This window comes from Amphiura filiformis, chromosome 18 (assembly GCF_039555335.1).
Source record: "Amphiura filiformis chromosome 18, Afil_fr2py, whole genome shotgun sequence".
In the NCBI taxonomy this organism is placed as follows: Eukaryota; Metazoa; Echinodermata; class Ophiuroidea; order Amphilepidida; family Amphiuridae; genus Amphiura; species Amphiura filiformis.
Window position 1 is genome coordinate 45,934,054 of NC_092645.1, and position 23,417 is coordinate 45,957,470.

General features: G+C 37.6%; 1 protein-coding gene across 1 annotated transcript in view; it reads left to right on the forward strand.

Moving 5' to 3' along the window:
- LOC140139615 (sialidase-3-like) overlaps nucleotides 1–23,417 on the forward strand; it is a 30,266-nt gene that overhangs the window by 5,968 nt on the left and 881 nt on the right. Inside the window, exons 2-9 of the mRNA XM_072161318.1 lie at nucleotides 3,295–3,563; nucleotides 5,008–5,047; nucleotides 6,965–7,135; nucleotides 8,321–8,456; nucleotides 10,221–10,314; nucleotides 12,626–12,712; nucleotides 15,273–15,406; nucleotides 20,591–20,836. Of these exons, the coding sequence (XP_072017419.1) occupies nucleotides 3,386–3,563; nucleotides 5,008–5,047; nucleotides 6,965–7,135; nucleotides 8,321–8,456; nucleotides 10,221–10,314; nucleotides 12,626–12,712; nucleotides 15,273–15,406; nucleotides 20,591–20,836 (1,086 nt within the window). The 5' untranslated portion in view covers nucleotides 3,295–3,385. The remainder of the gene's footprint in view (nucleotides 1–3,294; nucleotides 3,564–5,007; nucleotides 5,048–6,964; nucleotides 7,136–8,320; nucleotides 8,457–10,220; nucleotides 10,315–12,625; nucleotides 12,713–15,272; nucleotides 15,407–20,590; nucleotides 20,837–23,417) is intronic.

Genomic DNA, 23,417 nt, shown 5'->3' on the forward strand with positions numbered 1-23,417 from the left:
GGGCTTTAATTTGATAAATAAAATGATGCAGTTTGATGGCAAATTTGAATTCACCTAGCATACCTACTGTATAGTGTAAAATACTGTACGCGTCAGTGCAGTGACAATTTTTGCCCACTGAGTGAATAATGAAGTAGGCCTAAGGTACGCACATTTTGTGTAAGCGTGTCGTTCGTCGTGTATGAAGACGCTCATGCATTTGTGTGCGCCTGCCTAGCAGTGTGTTAATTCCTTTCGACATTCACACATACGGCGCGCAGACATGGCAGAAACTGTAATTTCCTGCACTTGCGTACTTTATTTCAAAGTGGACAAACTGTAGCAGAGATTGGCTATAGCTTTCATCACAGTACTTCAGCGGTCTGCCAATTTGGCACAGTTTATGGCGTATACGGAAGTGGGGTTTTGATTGGCTAATTGCATCACATCATCATCACATCGGCAACTCATTCGCTGGTCAAGCTGCGTAGTATGACCTAGTTCTACGGGCTAGTTCTTTTTATGCGGTAATGCAGACATAGAGATACCGCTGAAGTAATTTGCTGAATGGTAGAGTCTACAGTAAAGTTTGTTTGGCTTATATAAGGTGGAAAAATAAACACCATGTATTGAATGATATAGTCTATAGAAAATTCATTTGGCATGCACACGTTGCGTAATGCATTGTAATGCGTGACTGGCGCACTCTTATGTGAATTTACACGAGCTTTATTGTTGGGGCTTTATTGATGTGTCAAATAATTTCCGCCTTACAAAATGTATGGTCGCATGTCATAAGTTGGGTATGCAAAAAGGGTGGAGGCCTGGATTTAATACACTTTTCTGAAAATTGTGTTACAAATTTGATTGGCTTTCTGTAACCCCATATCTTACAGCAGTGACCCATGGTTGATAGTTGATACCTCATTTTAAGCCTAATTTTATACTCTTTTAATCTAGTACTGAAGCATATAATTATACATTATTCAGAAAAAAAATCACATCAGTTGAAATAAAAAATGCCAGGGGTGGAGGAGCAGGCGGATGTGGAGCAGGCGGATGCGGGAGTGTGCAATAGGGCCTATGTGAAAATTCACATGTCAGCATGTCAAAACTACTGGTTACTTTTTCAAATCTAATGAGGGTATGATGTATTGACAGCTTTGAATGTTGAATTTGTACAACTAAAACAATTACTGACTACTTAAGGTGGTACTACACCCCCTGATAAATTTTGTGACTAATTTTGCATTTTTCTCAAAAAGTAACTTCAAAATTGCTACATTTTGTGTACACACTGGTAACAAAAGTTATGTATATTATTGGGGCAAGGAATCCAATATACTTTCAGTGATTCAAGACAAGGGGTTCATTATATAAGTTAAAAAATGAGGTACATTAATTCTAGTGGTACCTCTTGTATAAAGTATACCGCTTATCTTGAGTCACTGAAATTCCAGTGTAGTCCTAATACCCCTATAATTTACATAACTTTTGTTACCAATGTGTTATTATTTTTTGAGAGAAATGCAAAAATAGTCACAAATTTATCAAGGGGTGTAGTACCACCTTAAATGGTTATATGTTCCATTTTTTCATTTTTAATGAAATCCTAGTTGAATTTCAGTATTTTTAGCAACATGCTAATGTACATTTCTCTTCTTGATATATATATATATTCATTTCCTTAATAATAGAATAACCGTCTCGCTAATTACTCGTAAAAAGGTCATTGACCTTCACAATGTAATTAACATACGTATAATTATTTTAAATAGTTCATTTGAAGCATTAATGTATTGAGTATTGGGGGGGCACTAGCTCACATACCATACCATTTGTGTTGTCATCCTCAAGCAGCCCCTCAGATTCCCAACTCTAAACACCAACCTTCATTGAGTGAAAAAGTTAATCCGTATGCCTACCTTGTCCATACACCCTTTCCACAATACAATATTAAAAGTAGGTGGTAGGCCTAATACCCAGGCTCCCATACGGGCTGGCTTTATTGTTTGCTGTGTATGTAAAATACCAGTTAGAATACGGCTTCCAACAAAACATGTATATCACTATTCCTTAACACCGACTTGTAGGCCTAAGTGGCTAAAAAGGCTACAGATAATTTTTTTTTGCAAAAGCTTGATGATACCCTTATCGCCGGGCTGTACCACAGCAGTGCTGTACGGTGCAAAAACTGATTGAGGAGGCTCCTAACTTTATAAATTTAGGCGCCCAAATTTTGCTCCCAGGAAAAAATCTGAGGTGCCAACTGAACAGCCACTTGTGTTGAATGTTCATAGCTGCTGTACTCTGATCTACATATATATTCCCATTCAAGGCTACATACTTCATACGCAGCATTTATGTAGGCCTATATGTTTTCCCCATTGAGACATCATGATAAATGCATATATTCATAGCATACATTTGTACTCTTGAATGCTACATTACATACATGTTTTGTTTTTGGCGATTAAAAGCTTCAGCAGTTGGTCGCCATTGGCGCCAGGGATTGAATATTTAGTCACCATCAGCAAAAATCTAGTCGCCAATGCGCCTAAAATAGTCGCACCGTACAGCACTGTACCACAGGCTGAAAACCCTACCCTTTTCTGTGTTTTTCTGCTCGAGGATGACTTCAAGTTTGATTTGAGTGGCCCCCCAGGCTTGGAATATATAGTTTGTTAAAAAAAAGGCCCTGTGGTAGGGCTAGTGTGGGGGAAAGGAGGGGGGAGTATGAAGTGGAATGCATGCATGCACATGATATCGCCGGAAGGAAATCCGCCAGATTCACCACCACCACTATTTGCATACTTTCTTGCACCATCGCCAATGGATATATAAGGGAACAAGTTAAACAATTATTTTATTATATTTATTTTTTCCAAAAGTTGATAAAATTTGTACAGTCAGCATTGCTTTCTTGAGTGAAATTAATTAACTATTTACAAAGTGTAGTAAAACTTATAGATTCTATTTTAATATTTCCATACATGTTAAAATACCAGAAAAAGACAGCTTTATTTTTCTGTGACCTATGATTTTTGGTTTTAAAATGGATACACAAAATTTTTCCACAAAATAATTTTTACCTACCTACCGACTTTCTATTTTCCCAGCATATGTTACAGGGAACAAAACATTTTTTTTAGTCCTAAGAAATCTGCTAAAATAGCTACGCTCATAACGTTTATATGGGTAAGTAAAGAGTGCTACCAGAAAGCATTCAATTCAAGTGACTTGTACTTTGCATGCTTTGTGTATCATTGTTTTGTACAGTGATGAACTTGATATTTTTTTCCATTGAATCTGCAGTGTCACAACTGGTACCGTATGTAAAAACAAGAAAAACCCCACCAAGACTATATAAATTAAAAAGTAAAACTAGAAGTCCCATTTCATCAGCATGAATAACAAATTGCTACTCCTCATTCTAAGCTGTGGATTGTTGGTATTGCTGTGGGCAGCAAGTCGCATGAGGGCTCCAATGAGTCGGATATATGGTGATCCATCGGGGAAAGTCAGCGATGATGTATGGGCTACAGGTTATAAACCGGCAACCCCTGTAGAAACAGAAGCAGAAGGTACTTTACACTGTAAACTGAAAAGGTCCTAAGAAGGACAAATCAACCTAAGATACATAATACCCTACTACAATGGGGAATTATCTCTTCACTCCTTTGTGACTCAATTCAACTTAGGTGAAGTTAGGTCACTAAAGAATAGAATTTAGGGCACTTTTTAGGACACCCACTTCACATAATAATGGAACCACTTCACTCCCAGGAAACCCACTTGAAGTGAAGTGGCTGTCCTAAAAGTGAAGTGATTGCCTTTGTTAAGTGAAGTGGTGTCCTAAGAAGTGCCTAAAATTCTATTCTTTAGTGACCTAACTTCACCTAAGTTGAATTGAGTCACAAAGGAGTGTAGAGATAATTCCCCATTGAAGTAGGGTATTATTTCTTAGGTTGATTTGTCCTTCCTTTTCAGTTTACAGTGTTAAAAGCAATACCGTAATGAGTTACTAGTATATTTATTATTCCCGGGGGTTGACTTCAGTTTCCATGGGTAGGGATGTGCGGCTGGGATTTCAAAAACATACCCCATAAACAAAAACATACCTGGAAAATTTTCAAAAGTTTGGGAAAAAAAAGATAAAGAATTTATGTTTTCCATAATTTTTGAGAAAATATGAAAAATATCTGAACCAGTTTACTAAAAACTGCCACCCATGTTGTACCAAAAAGCCTGAAAATGCACCCTAAAGTTGCCGCATCCCTGTACCCACATTTCCATAAAGACCCCCCTGATTATATTGCTCCACCTTTCCATAGAGACCCCCCCATTATATTGCTCCGGCAGTTACTATGTAGTTGGATATTGAAATAAAAATATTTCCAGTTGTGGTACACCCCTTTTTACCATTTTTGGGGTTAGGGCATTAAATGTTATGGGGTAATGAGAAAATATAATCTGTCATCTGATATCAAAATCTCGGTATTAAGGATGAAAAGTGGGGGGGGGGGGTGAGGTTGTCGATCGGGTCATACAGTAGGCCTACTCTATTTTGAATAACTGCAATTATTTGAAAATACAACATAAAATAAATTCTTGTGTTTTAAAAGAGTATTTCGTGATCCTAGCATCCTCTATTTATGTCATTTTTCATTAGATATCCACGAAAAAAACTATTCCCAAAATTTCAGTTGATTCCGATTTTGCGTTTGCGAGTTATGCATGATTATGTGTATTACACTGCTCCATAGACAATGCGTTGTATTTTCGTTCTGGTGCACCAGAACGAAATTCAAATTTCACGATATCTTTGCTAAACGAATTGATCTGCAAGAAATATTTTGTACATAAACATTATGTAGCCAGAGGTTTCCAGTGATGTAAAAATCTCAACTTTTTTTGAGAAAAGTGGGGGGATGAGGCTGTGGATCACGAAATGCCCCTACAAATAGAACATTTTTAAATTGTCAGGTCATATTTCATTCATTGCACTTTGTACTCTTTCTATTGCAGTATTGTTTTATCAAGATATGAAGGGCTACAACACTTCAAGGTAAGGAACTGAAAGTTAGCCCTACCATGCACAGGGCCCTTTTTTACACACTATATACTCCAAGACTCCATGAGAACGGCTAAAACCCAGTGACCGCTCACCCTGAGAGGTGAGCGGTCACGTACTGGGTTGTGAGCTGTCACTAGGTTTTTAGCAGTCCTCAGGATAGCATGGTGTCTCGGAGTATAAAGTGTGTGAACAAAGGAGCTGTGGTAGGGCTACTGAAAGTTAAAATAACCACAATCATAGCCTCTATTTAAAACTCTCTCCACACAGATTTCAGAAATATAAGTTGTCATGACTGTACTTGTCATGGATGTTGATTTTTGTCATTTTATGAAATTTGGGCAATGTATTTTAAATAGTGAGTAGTATAATATTACCAAGATTTGAAGCTCAAGTTTGCATAATTAATTAGTTAATTAATTATGCAAATGACGGATGTTGATATATTACATTACCCGGCGTTTTACATAGTGACGGATCTTAGATACGTCACTATGTAAAATGCTGTTTACTCGGAAAAACAACTAAATTGTATGGCGTATTTGTCACATCCGTCAATATGTAAAAACATGATTTTTCAATTTGAACGTCGTAATTCAATATCGTTCATTGAAACCTACATGATTTGTTGACGTATGTTGATAACTGGGTATAAACCAAAAACGTTTACGTAGAGCAGATATTCAATGGATCATTATTTTAGTAAAATAACACTTTTAATAAATTTTGAATGCTTCGAGTTGATTCAACAAATATTTAGAGACATTATTTCAAAACTTTACAATATAAAAGGGATGGTTAAGTAATAAAAAATGAAAATATGATCCTTTTTAATGACTAGGTTATTGAAAGATGATCAAAAGATGTTCAGAGGCGTTTAGAGGCGGCTTCAAATTGACAGATAATACAGTGTAAATTGGTAAAAACTGAATACAATCATTGGCATTTTGTAAAAAGAAGTTACAGCTTGTGTGACTAGCTATGTCATGAGAGTGAGAACTATAGTAAGATCAGGAGTAAATCCTCAAATACAATATATGCCATGTATGTCGTGGGCACTCGTGACGAGTCGGTTTTATCATGAAAAAAAGCGTTTAATAATAAGCGAAAAGAACCGACGGATGCTTTGAAGTCCTTCCTTGATCCGACTTTTATGCGCAAGACATACTGACGGATGTGTGACGGATGTCCATAGATCAACATGAGAGACCAGATTAGTGTGCGCGATATTGGTGCAAGACATAGTGACGGATGTTTAGGGTGCAACATTTTCACATTTTTACATACTGACGTATAACTTTGTAATCATTTTACTGATTTAATAGCGAATAATTCTTCATGTGATAGATGTTTCAAGATACTTTAGATACTAGTTTTTTAAATTACAGCAACTTTTGGAGGATTTTACTTGTTGGTGTTCTGCTATGGTTGATCACAAATTGGCATACTCTTTGATCGCGTCTAACTTGAAAACTTTTTTTCTGGCGAAGTTTAACATCCACCACTATGTAATACACCCGGCGATATAGTATCAATACTTTTCAAGATATGGATAATTTTGTAAATGATACTTTGATATTTTTGCTGAACTATTATTCTGAGAAATGGGCTAATTAGTTTCCTGCTTTACACAGGATTTACGGTAATAGGAATTATCATAGTTCAACTGTCACTATTGATAAATAAACCTCTTTTTAATAAGTACTTACAAGGATTTGAAAGTCCACTCAGTCAAATACCATGAAATTAAGAATTGGAATGTTATTTATAAAGGCCTATAACTCAAAAACATGCCTGGCGATTTGTTCTGGGTTTTGTGCCAGTACACATTTTGCTGTTTAGCTCTTTTTTATAGAATTTTCCAAAAGTTGCCTTCACGATCAACATTCTTTTTTTTCCCCTTTTTTTCAGAATACCTGCCCTAGTCTACCATCATGACATGTTCTTTGCCTTTGCTGAAGGCCGTAAAGAAACCTTTGACGATATTGGGGAAATGGATATTATCATGCGACGTGGAAGAAGAAAAGACTGGAAAGTTGCGTGGGGTCCAGTGGAAATTTTAGCAAGTCAGAGCGGGTACAGGTAAAGAAAATGAAGGATTGAAATGTATATATTGACAGATGGGAGCACACAGAGGCTAACAACGCCTAATTACTGCTAAGGTTAAGGTGGTATCTCAGGCACATGCTCTATAGCATGTTTTAAACAGATTAATTGAGTAGGGTAACATACATTGGTCAATATGCCTTTTGTTTGTAGCAAATCGGGCATTCGGTTTCCATAATACATCAATCTATATTTTCTTTGTATATTATTGTTTTTATCAATAATCAATAATGAGCTAAAATCAGTGAAAAGCCTCATCATTAATATGTATACGTCCATATCAAAGCGATGCACTTATAAGCCTGCTACATGTGTCTCATTTCACATAATAGCTAGGAATAAATACCAGACTCATCTCCGAAGTGGAGGTCACTTCAAATCATCCCCAATTGCAATTACATGGTTAAGGAATGTTCTCTGTATTCCTAAACCATGTGATTTGGGATGATTTGAAGTGACCTCCATTTTGGAGATGAGTCTGGTATTTATTCTAGCTATTATGTGAAATGAGACACATGTAGCAGCCGATTTCAGTGCATCGTTTTGATATGACGATACATATGTAATTTTTGCCAATATTTTGATAATTTTGTGATACGCGTTGGTTGCATTGGCGCTGATAGTAAATTCCAATTGTCTTTCTTTTACCTCAGTTGTTCGGCTTAAAATTAAAAGGTGACATATCTGACAGTACTAAAAGCTAACATTTTATGGAAAAGAAATACTGTATCTGTTCCATTAACCACCCAGGGCGCTTAAAGTCATTTTTGGCGGGCGCATTTTTTACATTGTGTAAGCCGACAATGCATAAAAAAGGCACAAAATAATCATCCATCATCATCAGTGTATCATATGTTTCAGACCATGATTCAGATTTGCATGGGCAGTTAATAAACTATAATATCACAGTTTGCTTGTTGTAAAGTCACTGGGTGGGTGCTTTATAGAGGAATGGGTGGTTAATGGAACGAATACAGTACTAATCTATTCGGGGCAATATTTATTGACCAATCAAATGACAAAAATCTTTATAAGAGTTATATAAATACTTTCCCAGAGAGTGTATCTTATACTTCCCACAATGCATTTCTTCCCTATACTGAATTGGTATTCAGTGCAACATGGGTCGATTATATTTGCATATATACTTTTGTTACACAGAATGATGAATCCAGTTCCAATTGTAGACACAGAAATTGACATGATCTTACTGGTTTATAACGCACATCCATCTAGTGTTAGTGCGTGGGATGAGCTTGCCGATGAAATACTCACTACCCAGCTTAAGGTTATAAAGGTAAGCCAGTTTGCAAGATGCATCTCATAAACAGTAATTATTTTGTTACCACATTACTTTTGATGCACAGAATGATGAGTCCAGTTCCAATAGTAGACATGGTAGTGGACATGATCCTACTGGTTTATGATGCACATCCATCCCATGTGAGCGAATTTGATGAGAGTGTCCATAATAAAATACCCACTATATACCAATCTGGTTGTGATAAAGGTAAACTAATTTGAAAGAAAAAACATTCAGTTTAAATAAGCAAGGATCATTGGTACTGGGCATCATCATCGTCATCAGCTGTTATATATTGTCCCAATTTATAAGAAAAAGGACAAGTTAGACTGCTTCAACTATACAGGGGATTAGCCTCCTTAGCCTTGCAGGAAAAGTATTCTGTAGCATACTCCACAAAAGAATGCAAACCTGAACAGAGGAAATACTTGCTGAATCCCAAACAGGCTTCCGACCGGGAAGGAGCACCATAGACCAACTCTTCACCCTAAGACAACTGGTTGAAAAGTATAATGAAAAACGGAAACCATTGTACTGCTGCTATATAGACTACCAGAAGGCCTTTGACACTGTATGGCAAGAGGGTTTGTGGCAAGCCATGCATGCGACACCTGGGCTACCCGACAAAGACTGTTGATCTTCTAAGAGCACTCTATGGAACATCTCAAAGCACTGTAAGAGTCAATGGAGAGCTTACACCTTGGTTTACCACTAGGACAGGAGTTCGTCAAAGATGCATACTGTCTCCACAACTTTTTAACATTCTGCTGGAACTAGTGTTAAGGTTGGCTATCCAAGATGAACAGATAGGTGCAGAAGTACAAGGGCAGTACATCAACAACCTACTGGCTGAAACAAAAGAAGACCTACAGTTTCTGGTAACAAGAGTTGATACATTCAGCAAGAAGTTTGGACTTACTATTAATATCAACAAAACTGAAGTCCAGGTCATCAACAGAGAAAAAGTGCAACTTGATATTATGATTGGCGGGAAACCCCTCAAGCAGGTGGAGGATTTTGTATACCTGGGAGGGGTAATATCAGAAACCCCCAGCAATGAAAATTATATCAAACGTAGAATTGGTCTTGCTATGGGATCCATGCAGAAGCTGAACCCCATTTGGAAGTCGGAGAGATATCAAGAATTCAACCAAACTTGAATTATACTGAGTACTGGTCCTATCCATCATCACATATAGTGCCGAAACCTGGTCACTCAAGAAATCAGATGAACAGAGACTGCGAGTGTTTGAAATGGCGTGCTTGAGGAAAATATTATATTTAGGAGTCACACAAAGAGACAGAATCCGAAACACTAGCATTCGGGAGCGGCTACGTTACTACAAAGAACTGACTACAACTATCATGACCAAAAAACTCAAATATTTTGGTCATGCGAAAAGATTGAAATAGAAGGCAACAGACCCAGTGGAAGACCTGAGAAAAAGTGGCTCGAGGACACATCAAGCACTTCTGCTCAGAGACAGGAATACCATCAGTAGCAGAAGGACATCTGGCCACCAACAGACAGCTGTGGAGACTCAAACTAGTTGGGAAGCCATCTCCGGGACCTACACCTCAGGAGGACGGCTTTAAGTCAAGTAAGTCAATAATTTGGATGAAAAGTTCAAATCCGCAGATATCTTTTCTGCGATCATAGATTCTCCCTAACTCTACATAGGATGTACTCTGTTAGCCCATAAATAGTTAGCCTATAAATATAATAATTTATTGTGTTTTTGTTTCTCTTTGTTAAAGAGTTTCGATTTAGGTGTAACTTGGACAGAGCCACAAGAGATGAATCATGAAACAATACAACTCATCAAGCCAAAGGCATCGCTCTATGCTCCAGGTATAGCAACCCTAATTTGTCATTGTAATATGACCTTAGTTAGTAGTTCATGGTTGGTTTGCACACCTGTTCATGGTCCGAACACGGATGGCTTGAATAAGTTGACTGGCAGTGATCAAATTTTGATGTCACACTATGACAGCGAATATGGTTACATGGGGGGTATATAGACAGATCCGATTCCACACATTCCTACACCTCAATGGCAGCCATTGAAGTGGGTTATCCCGCCTGAAATGTGAAATGATGCAGGATTTGCGGAATTTCAAACTGTTCTATCACCTGTGCGGCAAAAGACAGTAAGGGCCTATACCTATTTACCAATGCACATCCTCCCCAGCCAAGCTGCGGCTTACTGCAGTCACATGCACAATGCTATAAGTAGGGATGACCAATGAACCATCAACTTGATTAGAACACTCCCATAGACATGCAGGGAGCTCAACTGTGCACTGCTTGCACAGACATTTCTAAATTGATCCCATTCTTTTATGCTTCAATATTTTTCTGTAAAAATTGGGGAAGATAATGCCAATTATATTTTGTAAGTATCTTGCAAATTACAGCAACATAACTTATTTCATTTTCCTGTAAGTGCGAGTCAAAATTGGTCCATCGCCACAGTGCGCTTAATTGCCAGTGGCTGAGTTCAGCACTGCTCAAGAATGGCACAAAATATTCATGTCAATAATTTCAGGTGAAAAACGTGGCCTACTGAGCTGTAATTTGGCAGAGTTGCCAGTAATACCTCTATCATACCCTCTGTAAAAAGGTTACAAAATTGAACAAGTAGATCTCGAGTTACAAATTAAATCACCAGCTTCCCTTTGGAATTTCCATACTCCTTTCGAATCATGCTAAGAAGACACCTTTCTGAACATAAATGTGAAGTATCGTGCCCATTCGATGTATTTTTCACCTGATTTCAACCCTAAACGTTTTCTTATATTTAGGCCTATACCATATACAACTTGCTGCTGGCTATACCTTGTTTAGAACTTTCAAAAGAAGTACCTGAATTTGCAACCATAACTGTTTCAAAATAGCCCGCGAAAGTCATGCAGGTAACTCCGAGGTCATGTATTGAATTGTTTTGAATGAGGAATACTATACGGGAACCAGCACCTTTTGTTAGAAGTCACACATGAGCATGATGAGTGAAGTGGATAACCTCTATTGTTGTGAATGAGTCAATGACCTTCAATGACACTTAAGATTTAATTTGCATACACCTACTAATTGGTCATATTAAACCCAATAACATTGAAATTTTTGGTTGTGAAGAAAAAAAGTTTACCTGGACTTTGATTTTGCAATTTTGATTTTGTGCCATATCGGCCATCTTGGATGATTTTTGGCAAAATGTTCTCTAAATGCTTGATTTCAATGCCTCGGTTTGAAAAAAAATGTATGCCATTGACTAGTAAAGTGCCATTTCATAAGAAACCCCTTTGATACTTTCACAATATGCTTGTTTCATGTTTGCATGTATGTTAAAATAAAGAAATATATAAAGGTAAATATATGCTTATGCCAATTTTGCTCCCAACTGCTATTTTTGGACCTTGTCATTTTATTTTGTTCCAATGACCGGTCAGAATGGGAAACTTTGAAAATTCATAATTCAAAAAGTTTTTGACCGATTTTGACAATTTAACCACCAAAATACTTCTATTGATGAGTTCTATCCAGAAAACAATATTTTGTAGCCATACGGGCAACATGAAATTTTGATGGTTATCCCTACTATAAGCTCCCATTGCATAAGGGATTTACCAGTCAAGCTAGCTAGGGGAAGCTTGCTCACTGGACTGGTATTAAGGTATGGGCCCTAACATTGTTAAAAGGTACACCGGATCGTTTTGATAAATTGAATTTTTTTCCACACTTAACTTATGGTTTATCAGTCAAAATAAATCCGCTTTTGGTGCAAACAGCTGATTTGACACACATGCAGCAATTTCCATCAAAATAAATCCATTTTCACTAAAGAAACAGCTGATTTTACATGCATACAGCAAATTATAGAAATACAAAATCCCAAGATGCAAAATCTTGTTTGGATGAGCCTAGAACAGTGGTTTTTTTTTTTCGGTTGACTTAAAATGCAGCTACAAGTATATTCTGAGAATGATCTCATTCCCAAAGAAGTAGACCCTTACTTTGATGTGATGATCTATGATGAGCAAGAAAAATGTAACATTGTCCCGCAAGTCCCTGAGTTGTTTGGTTTATGGAATGATTGCAGTGGTCAGTGACAATCTGTAAAGTGTGCACACATAAATAACAGTGTTTTTTCCTTTCTTTGTAGGTCCTGGGCATGGCATTCAGATGAAATCAGGCAGACTTATAGTACCAGGAAATTTTTTTTCAATGGTGACTGACTCAACTCAAATAGGTATGCATCACATCGTTATGAACACGGCAGAGTGCCTAATACGCAAAATTGCTGTTCTGAGTAAACGGCGTTTGAAAATCTTGGTACTATTCCACTGGTCCTTCTAAAAATTGAGAACATTCTTGAGCACTCATTTGAAGGTATATTATAGAGGTGAATGTGCACGAATTATTTGCAATAGTTGTATGTTCTGAAACAATTGATATCATCTCTCCAAACGGGTATTTACAGCTATTCGGCTGTATGCTGAATCCAAAATGTCTCTACCGCTGCATGCAAATAGTTGTATACAAGGTCGAATACTGAATTCAACTACGTGTAAACCATAGCACGCATTCTCGATTTGGTGCTTTTGTGTAGAAATTACTGGTTGTTCTAAGGCTGTAGACTTTAAATTTGATATATAAGTTATAAATAGTCATCCCTGTAATATTCAGTAAAAACTCGAGGATTTTAAAGCAGAAATAACAATATTGGCCTATAAATTTGCGTATAATTTTTGGGATTTCACGAGGGCGCACTTATATTATTAAGCCATAGCGATATCATGTGAAGAATGTTTGTACTTATTTTGGTATCACTGGATAGAAGATACCTACAGCTATACATTGATACCAAATATAATAGAATAGGACTTTTAATATAGAAAATTTGGGGTTTCCAGCTATACACTGCTATATAGATCAACATGATTTGTACAGGTAAGTATACGATTCGTCTTTTGGTCAAATCCATTAATCGCACTCGGGCGAGATTCGTCCAAATCTAAATTTCGGTATCTACGCTACATTGTAGGGAGTAGGATTTACCATTAATTTTTGGTGGAAATGAAAGATCACCTGAAACATAAGCATAAAATAACTCAATTTACTCAAAATTCTCGATTAAGTCACTCTGCGAATTCATAACGACATGTACTGTGCCAAAAGTATCCAAACACTTAAAAACAGAAGCCCATCTTAGAGACACTAAAACTAAATTACAAAATAAAAGTAGTTGATAGATGCACATTTTGATACCTCATTTGGTATGCTATGGCTTTTATCCTAACTTACAACAATTTGAATTAAAAAGAGAGCTTTTCAAAAGAGACAAATATTGGCATTGACTTTTCCCTCAAAGCATGTACAGCGGAGTGAGCGTTCATCTGGCTTTATTGAACCTGTAACAAAGGGTAACAGCAGACGCCTTGAAGGAGGAAATGTCTAAATTTGTCACTTTTGAAACTTGACCATTTCTCATTCAAATGAGTATATCTCATTAATATATGAGAACTTATAACATCAACAACCCAACACTAGTGCGTACCATCAAACAGCTGTACAGCAATATAGCAATGCTGGCAAATGGAAGCATAGGTTTCAAACAACAGTGGGGGCTAGACAAGGATGCCTGCCATCACCTAACACTATTCAACTTATTCCTTGAAAGAATCGTGGCTGATGCGCTAGAGAACCACAAGGGAACAGTGGGTATTGAAGGCTGTACAGTATCCAATCTTTGCCTCGATGATGATATAGATGGCTTAGCTGGCAGTCATCAAGAACTAAAGGCAATGATTAATAATTGCCATCAAACATCACTGAGGTATGGCATGGAAATAAGCACAGAAAAGACCAAACTGATGACCAACAGTCCATCAGGAATCAGTGAAGCAGTGGAAATAAGTGAGCAAATTAGGTTAGGCACAGTAACCAGCTTCAATTATCTTGGTGCAATGATATCAGATGAAGGGTCAAAATCTGAAGTTCTTTCCAGGATCGCACAAACAACTAGTGCCATGGCAAAATTAAAGTCATTATGGAATGTCAAGAACATCTCTTAGGGATCAAAAATCAAACTAATGCGCACCCTCGCCATATCCATCTTCCTGTATCAACATCTCATATAAAGACCACATAACCAACAGACCAGGATGAAGCAAGCTATTGGTCCCTACGACAACCTGCTAACAACAGTCAGGCAACGTAAACTACATTGGTACAGCCACATCGTTCGCTCCTCTGGTTTAGCAAAGACAATCCTGCAGGGTACAGTGAATGGTTACAAGAAGAAGAGACAGAAAAAGAGATGGGAAGACAACACAAAATAATGGAATGGTCTGAACTTTGCCACCTCACAGAGGGCAATGGAAGACAAGAACAGGTGGAGTAAGATTGTTATGATATCATCAGTGGTGCCCGACGACCAAGCCGGTTAAGGGAGAAGTAAGTAATAATGGGGGGGGTATTTGTGTTTTACCTAGAGTGCATTCATAGCTAATCACTGCTGGGGCAATTCAAACCGCTTCATGGTGCATATTGATAGCGTTGAAGTTTTTCAATTTATATTGTAGATTGTTTCTCTACAATGATCCCATTAATTTGTGCGAAGAGTTTGAATTCAGCACACTTGTTTTGCAATCTATCAAAAATTTCTTCATGACAACATATAGATAAAGCAATGTAGATGCTCAATTCAAAATCCTTTTTTGTGTGTGTTTAATGGTCTCATAAAGGGCCATTGTAATTGAGCCAACACCCATTTCTCACTATCACTATGTATATACCTTTCATTGCAGCTTTTAGAAATGGGACATTCACTCAATCCAATGTGATATACAGTGACGATCACGGTAACACGTGGCATCCAGGAGGCAGCCTTGGCTATAGGGAAGATACAAACGGAATTGCAATATTTAGCAATGAACCAACAGTAAGTTCTTGCAAGTTGTTAATTCCCTTGGGCTACTCAGTATGTGCCCTGTAGTTTATATGTTTACCCCTGTTCATATATCCTCAACAAAGACAAACATGTCAAAATTAAAACCAGCAGCCATTAGGCCAATTAAAAAAAATAACATGTATATCGTCTGGACTTTCTAAATAATCGGTGAGGGAGGTCCTTATTATTTGTTATTATTTTATTTTTTTATCATTCATTTCTGTGTAAAATTGCAATTTCAAAGTGTTTGTCAACATATTATAAAATCGGGGAGGCCCCCTAATATTTATGTTATTTCCGTAAAGCCCTACCCTTAGCTTGAAGAAAGTGTTTGCAATGTGTTTTATGATAAACCAAGACATCTGAACATGTCTTTTAATTACAACAATTTTAGAAACAAAGTAAAGAAACAAATAGGAAAAATAACAAAAATATTTGAAAATCTCCAAAAATTGGTGAGGGCGGGGACGATATACATGTTTTTTATTTTACTTGGCCTTACCTGTACCCTGAAGCTCTGACCTCATTTTTTTAAATTGGTTGAGCATCAAAGAAACAGTGATCTAAACCCTAGGAAGGAACATACCATTTTTGTTGTTGTTGACTATTTAGCCTTAGCCTCAGGAATGAGTGAACTAATTGGTAACCAACCCAGAAGGTTGCAATTAAGCTAGACAATGTAATGAAAGCCTAGTTGGCGTACAATCCAACAGAAAAAGAGCAAGGAATAGAAGGCTATATATTTGTACACAAATACGGCTATACCCGCATGTTATCGGTTTACACAAACTTACAGTCCTTATTTGCTGAGGACTTAGGTTGCTGTTGTCAGTCTCTCTAATTCACAGTGAAGCTATGCAATTTGATAGATTGAAATTCACAATATGCAATTGATTAGGGAAAGCTATTCCAGAGGAGTATGTAAATTAAATGGAACAGCTATTTTGGAATCATTTCAGAGGGAGTATGTAAATTAAATGGAACAGCCAAAGGTATGTTATTTGAATGGAAAAGCCTTAACGCTTCACACGGGGTATTTCCAATTATCATCATCTATAATAATGCAATTTGATTAAGGAAAGCTATTCCAGAAGTAGTATGTAAATTAAATGGAACAGCCATTTCAGAGGGAGTATGTAAATTAAATGGAACAGCCTATTTTGTGGCCAGTTCAGAGGGAGTATGTAAATTAAATAGAACAGCCAATGGGTATGTAATTTAACTGGAACAGCCTTAACGTTTCTGTCATCTATATTATTATAATTACGCTATTGTCTCTGTGAATGGGGTGGGGTGGGTGTTATTAACAATATAATTCTCAGGTGTAATCTGTGTACAAACTCTGAGCCCTGAAGCTGCTTTATTTGATGATAAGCGGACGACCCTTTTTAACATTTGGGGCCCTGGGCCCATAATATTTGACTTATGAGGCTCATGTACACATGTTGAAGTATAATTCTCAAGTGCTATCAGTAGACTTAAGCTGGGCACTGTAGCTGCTTTATTTACTGAGTAACGGCCGGCCCTATGTGTTAGCGTTTGGGGCCCTGGGGCCCATATTTTGTGACATATGGGTCTCGTATGTACATATAACAATATTTCTCAGGTGCAATCTATGTACAAACTCTGAGCTTTAGAGCTGCTTTATTTGATGAAAAACGGCCGGCCCTTTGCTTTAACATTTGGGGCCCTGGGGCCCATAATATTTGACTTATGGGGCTCATGTGCATATGTTGAAATATAATTCTCAAGTGCTATCAGCAGACTCAAGCTGGACATTGTAGCTGCTTTATTTACTGAGTAACGGCCGGCCCTATGTTTTAGCGTTTGAGGCCCTGGGGCCCATATTATGTGACACGTGGGGTTCATGTATACATATAATAATATAATGCTGAAGACCTATTAGTGTACCAAATCTAAACCCTGTAGCTACTTTATTTGCTGAGAAACAGCGGGCCCTTTGTTTTAACATTTGGGCCTCTGGGGCCCTAGCCTAAAACATCTGGGGCCAAAATGGGCAAAAGGCACATTTACAACTTAGGGCCCATACATGTGCCACATATGAGCCCTAGTGCCCTTGTAGTTTTTTAGCTAGCCTTGTCAATCTGTTGCCCCTTATTTTAACATTTGGGGCCCTGGGGCCCATAATAATATATGACATGTGGGGCTCATGTATACTTGTATATATAGAGTACCCCCTGGATCTATCAGTATACCAACTCAGGACCCTGAGGTTGCTTCATTTAATGAGAAACAGCATGCTTTGTATTTTTACATTTGGGCCTCTGGGGCCCGTGACCTTTGACCTCTGGGGCCAAGATGTGCAAAGGATAAATCTCGGGTAGGGCCCATAAGTGTACCACATATGGGCCCTGGGGCCCTTGTAGTTTTAGCGCTAGCTCTGTCAATCTGTTGCCCCTTATTTTAACATTTGGGGCCCTGGGGCCCATAATATATGACATATGGGGCTCATGTATACTTGTATATATAGAGTACCCCTGGGGCTATCAGTGTACCAACTCAGGGCCCTGAGGTTGCTTCATTTTATGGGAAACAGCATACTTTGTATTTTTACATTTGGGCCCCTGGGGCCCGTGACCTTGACCTCTGGGGCCAAGATGGGCAAAGGATAAATCTCCGGGGTAGGGCCCATAAGTGTACCACATATGGGCCCTGTGGACTTTGTAGTTTTAGCGCTAGCCTTGACAGAATGTTGTGTTTGATGGAGAAGGAAGAGGAGGAGAAGGAGAAGAAACCATAGAATGGCAATATACCCGTTCATGCTTCGCATGCGGGTATAAATAGCGCCAGCATGGGATTTGGGCCCGCAAAATTGCAAGTAGTCTTACATTAGTATGTACAGGGTCACAGGTGTACCATAAAGTATTTACACAATTGCATTTTGACTTATCAGAAAAAAACAAAAAGGGTTAATGTCACAAATGTTATATGCAATACAATAGTAACATCTTGGCTAAAACAATATGTTTAGATGGTTTCTTTACTAGCTTGGGTTCAAATGCTATGTCCGATTAACTAAATCATCCAGAAAACGTGTTGGCCACTTTTGCCATGTTCACGCTATCAAGTCTGCGCCTCGTAAAATATTTCTTTCAAATTACCTTATAAAGGAAGTCATTTCTCATATCCCTGAGACATTGATAAAATTAAGAAAACACAAAATAATGGTAATAAAAGTTTTTAAATTCAGTGCAGGATAATAAGCATGTTTAGCAATGGTAGACATGATTAATAATAGGTTCATGATAAAAATGTCACCCTTTGTTTATTTTGTTTCATCTTTCTTCAATTTTCTTGTTGTCTTCATCAATGTCACAAGCTGGCTTTGATAGAAAATTAAGTCCTATTTCTCTCCACTATCTGCCTCATAGTCCTTCGACATGCCTACAATTGTGGGCCACACATCTGACAGCATGCTCATACATTCATCAATGGCATGTCTTGGCATTCTTTCACATAAGCTCATCAAAGGCATTCTGAATTTTTCCATGAAGAATCTGCAGACTAGTAGGAGGATAAACCTTGGACTTCACATACTCCCCATAGGAAAAAGTCAAGGGGCCAATGCATACAACTCTGGCTTGAAAAAGCTTTTGTAGCCTTTGTCGGACAATTATAGCGGTGTGAGATGGAGCTCCATCCTGGAACCACTAGAGATGGGATATTGACCCATTTTGGTTAAGCTGGTATCATCCATGATTCAAGATTTCAGCTATCACGGTATTGAATGTATTGTTGATTTATAGGTCTAAATGCTGGTTAAATTACCATCAATGAAGATATGACCAATCTGTGAACCATTTCCAAACATTCCTGCCTGCCTAAACAAGTACCTTCTCTCTTGAATGTGGAAGATCATATGTGAAGTCTAGAGGAGCGTGATTTCTTGGGGCATAATGCCTGACAAGACTGTTGTTTACTCAGCTGTCCTATCATAATGTCTGGCATGAATCTGTCTTGCTGGCCCGCCAACCATTGGTCATACTGTGCACTCTTCGGGGGGAAATCTGCATTGAGAAGGCCATATCGACGCAATCGATTAAAGCCCATATGGTATGTTGAGAGTAAGTGTTTCTTCTGGAAGACATTACTTCTTCTAGAAGAGCTTGACATACACTATGGACCACAACAGCCTCATCACAATGGCATAGTTCAATAACCTCAATTAACCAACCATAGTGCAAAATTTGACCTCAAGTTACAGAGTATGATTTTTTATCCCCAAATTGTCAAAGGTCATTCAATGAATGTACAAATGTATTGGGGTTAAAGAACTGTGCCCTGATGTGTGAGCATGTTGTGGATCCTAGTGATACAAGAGCAATGTCTGCTGGGCTTCTGGCTTTTCTGAGGCGACCACTATTGCCAGCATTTCTGTGCTCTTACCAAATTCTACATTATACCTAATTGTATGCCTTGATGGAAGATGTGAGTTTGGACAAATTAGCTACAAACAATCTTGGAGTTTCTGCTTGACTCCATGTGCCACATTATGTCACAACCATTAAAATACTCTCTTCCAGCATGAATTGGGGTTGATGTTGTGGAGCTGCAACTACATGTATGATTCCTAGTAAATGATGTTGTTATGTCAGTGCTTAGTTGTGACTTTCAAAAACTCAAGGAGATACTCTAGTATTATGTAATACTGTAAAAGTAGAAATTTTTGCGAGGTTTTTATTTTCGCGAATTTAGCGAGTGGACATAAAATCGCGAAAATAAAAACTCGCGAAAATAACCTTTTGCATAAGGTTTCTATTGTATCAATATCAAAACCATGAAATTTAATTCTCGCGCAATTGACAAAATCTTCAAAATCGCGAAAATATCTTCTTGCGAAAATATTGACTTTTACAATAATTTCTACCACTTTGAATACCCCATTGTTTAAAACTACCTATCATAAGAGCACCAACCAACTGGTCCATGGTTCAATTTTATTCAGTCACTTTTCACACACAGACGAAAGTGGCTCAAGCAGTTTTAAGACTAGGTTACATAATTGGCCATATCTTCACCTGTAAACCATCAATTTTATTGGAACAAAGCTTATTTGGTGGCTAAAGAAATACAAACCAAAAAATTTAATAAATTTTTTGTTACACCATGTATGTCATAGTACAATAAACATGATTTTCTTTTTCCTTCCAACAGGCAGTAGAGCTTGACAATGAACTCTGTATTAATGCAAGGACACTACATCCAGATCAGCCTCGCCTTTTGGCTTTCAGCAATGACGAGGGCACAAGTTTCGGTACACTTAGGTTTGCGTGGTCACTACAAGAACCCGGATATTACACACATGACCCGGATTCTGTGAGTGATTATATCAACCCTCTGCAAGGACCATTCTTATTGGAAGATAACACAACAAGTGGAGCCTTTGTTGGTGGATGTCAGGTACATATTATAATAGTTACTTGCTGTTTTGTATCTCTGCACTGGGAGGGAATTTTTACTGCAGTTTCTATGGACATCTGAGCCCTAATCTGCCATGTTTGGCCCCAGTGATACTCAAGTTCGGTGTTGGTAGGGGTATACTGTTGAGAACTAGACCCATCAATTTTGCAAGAAATTTGGACCCATCGATAAACCAAAAGTCACAAATATTTGGCCGAATTTACAAATATTTGGCCGAATTTCACCCAAATCGTCTTAGTTTTTAACCATTTCCCCCTATATTTTGGCAAAATTTTGAAAAGTTTGATTAGATTGAGGCAAAAATGGGGTATTTTCTGAAAAATTGAGAACATTTTGGAAAAAAAAGGACTCATCCATATACCAAAATTGGCCTTAGAAGAAATATACCAAATACCAAAAAGCCAAAAATGCTACCCATGTTTGCAGCAAATACCTGTATGGTCATATGGTCCCCCTGGTGTTTTGCTGAGTAATGGTACATGATTAACATAGTCTTTTGTGACTGTGAAAATAGTCATTGTGTAAAGTTGAGTTTGTTACTGAGCGTTGACCCGACTGAGGACATCAATCTATACCCAGTCGCTTTTGCAGAAAAGCAATTTGCATGCATGCTCAGTATTCATATAGGATGGTGATTTTGATTTTCAGCTTTAGAAACTATTGTGTGTTCTCAACAGACACACATTTGTATTGGTTCATTCAAACATTCAAATGCTTTTACAAATGTAACTTTTGTTCTGGTTCATTCAAGCATGCCCTCCCAATGTAAAGTTACCATATATCTCTGATTGGCTCATTATATATGATATAAACATCTCAAAAAAAGTAACTAACCCCCCTTAAAGCCATATTATAACATTTTCATACAAAATAGATTAGCATTTATTTGCCATAAAATGTCAGATATATCCCCTTTTTGAGCCGAACAACTACGGCAAAGCAAAGAAAATTGGAATTTACCCACCAGCGCACACGCCTATACGTACCACTCCTTCGGTCATGTTGCGGTACGACCCTTTGTTGTGTATATCACCGGCCCGCACGCCGTGTATGCGTACTGTGTGTTATGAACATCGTGTATGCGTTCGACTAATAATTCCATCGTAAAAATAATAAAGCGCTGTTTCGGCGTTTTATTCAATATCTCGGATTTTGACAAAACTACAGCACCTAGAGTCTTGATTTTTTCAGGGTATATTGGTTTAATAAAATACAATTTAATCGTGTAAAAAAAGGAATTTTAACAATTCAGTGAGGGCGTCTTCCTCAGCAAATGTTATAATATGGCTTTAAATAATGGCTATTATTCAAAAAGAGACTATTGTATTACAAATCTGTAAAATGCGTTGGAAGCAGAATTTATTTATGCGCATTTTGACACCTCGTTTGAAACGTTAGCCCAGAAAACAATAAAACACTGGTCAATTTAATGTAGTGAGGTCTAGATTTGAAAGTTGCACTATACAATACAAAACACTCAGATATCATTACACAGAATTCCTCCCATTATACTGAATACAAAATCATTACAATTTACTGCAACTTTCAAATCTTGGGTTACATTGATTTAAATGTAGGCTCTGACGTCAATATTTAGTCAATTGCTACAAATGAGGTGTCAAAATGTGCAGAAATAATTCTGCTTCCAACGCATTTTACAGATTTGTAATACAATCGCCCATTTGTGAATAATGGTCATTATTTAAAGGGGTTAGTTACTTTTTTTGAGATGTGAACATTCAGTCTCAGCTTCAAGTGGGAAATGGTGTCCACTTTATATTTGATGTTGATTTTAGCTTGTACGGGTCAGGTGAACATGTATGTTAGTAAACACCAATTAAAATATAGATGTGCCCAAAGGGGTCCCCTGGGTGTGTGTGGGGGGGGGGGGGTTGTAAGCGTATAAGAATTTGAAAATGCTCAGAATCAATTCAAAATAGTATCTCTAATTGTTCCTCCTGGTACAAGGAACAAAAAAGTCAATCATTTCATTACTCTGAGATGTTTAGTTTTGGACATATGGCAGAAAGTCAAAGGTCAATTCCTACGGCGTAATCATTGAGGCCTTGTTGCTTGTTAATATATATTGATTCCCATCGTCAGGTGTGGCACTGACTTCTTCAAGACTGATGATGTCACAGAGGACATACCTTTTTTCAATTCTGACAGCATACATTTTTGTAACTTGTTGCGGATGCCTGTTGTGAAACCTGTACCCCATCTTACCCCAGAACTCCTTTATTTGCATTGATGCCATACAATCTCGATCTTATCTTGTCTAGCCTTCTTTTGATCTTGTCTTGCCTTCTTTTGACATGTCCATCACAGAGTTGTTATTTTCCTGTCTCTTTTTCTTGTTGTGGCCTTTATGATCTCATTTGACTCTCTACATGGGCTTTCTACTAATTTGACTCTCTACTATGGGCATGTACATTGCTTGCTTCATATAGTTCTGGCAGTATATATATATCATGTATTTTTGAAGTTGTGAAATATAGCGCTTGACTTGAATTTAATTGAAAAACCCTGTGCTCATTAATCTTATTATCCATGTTTATAT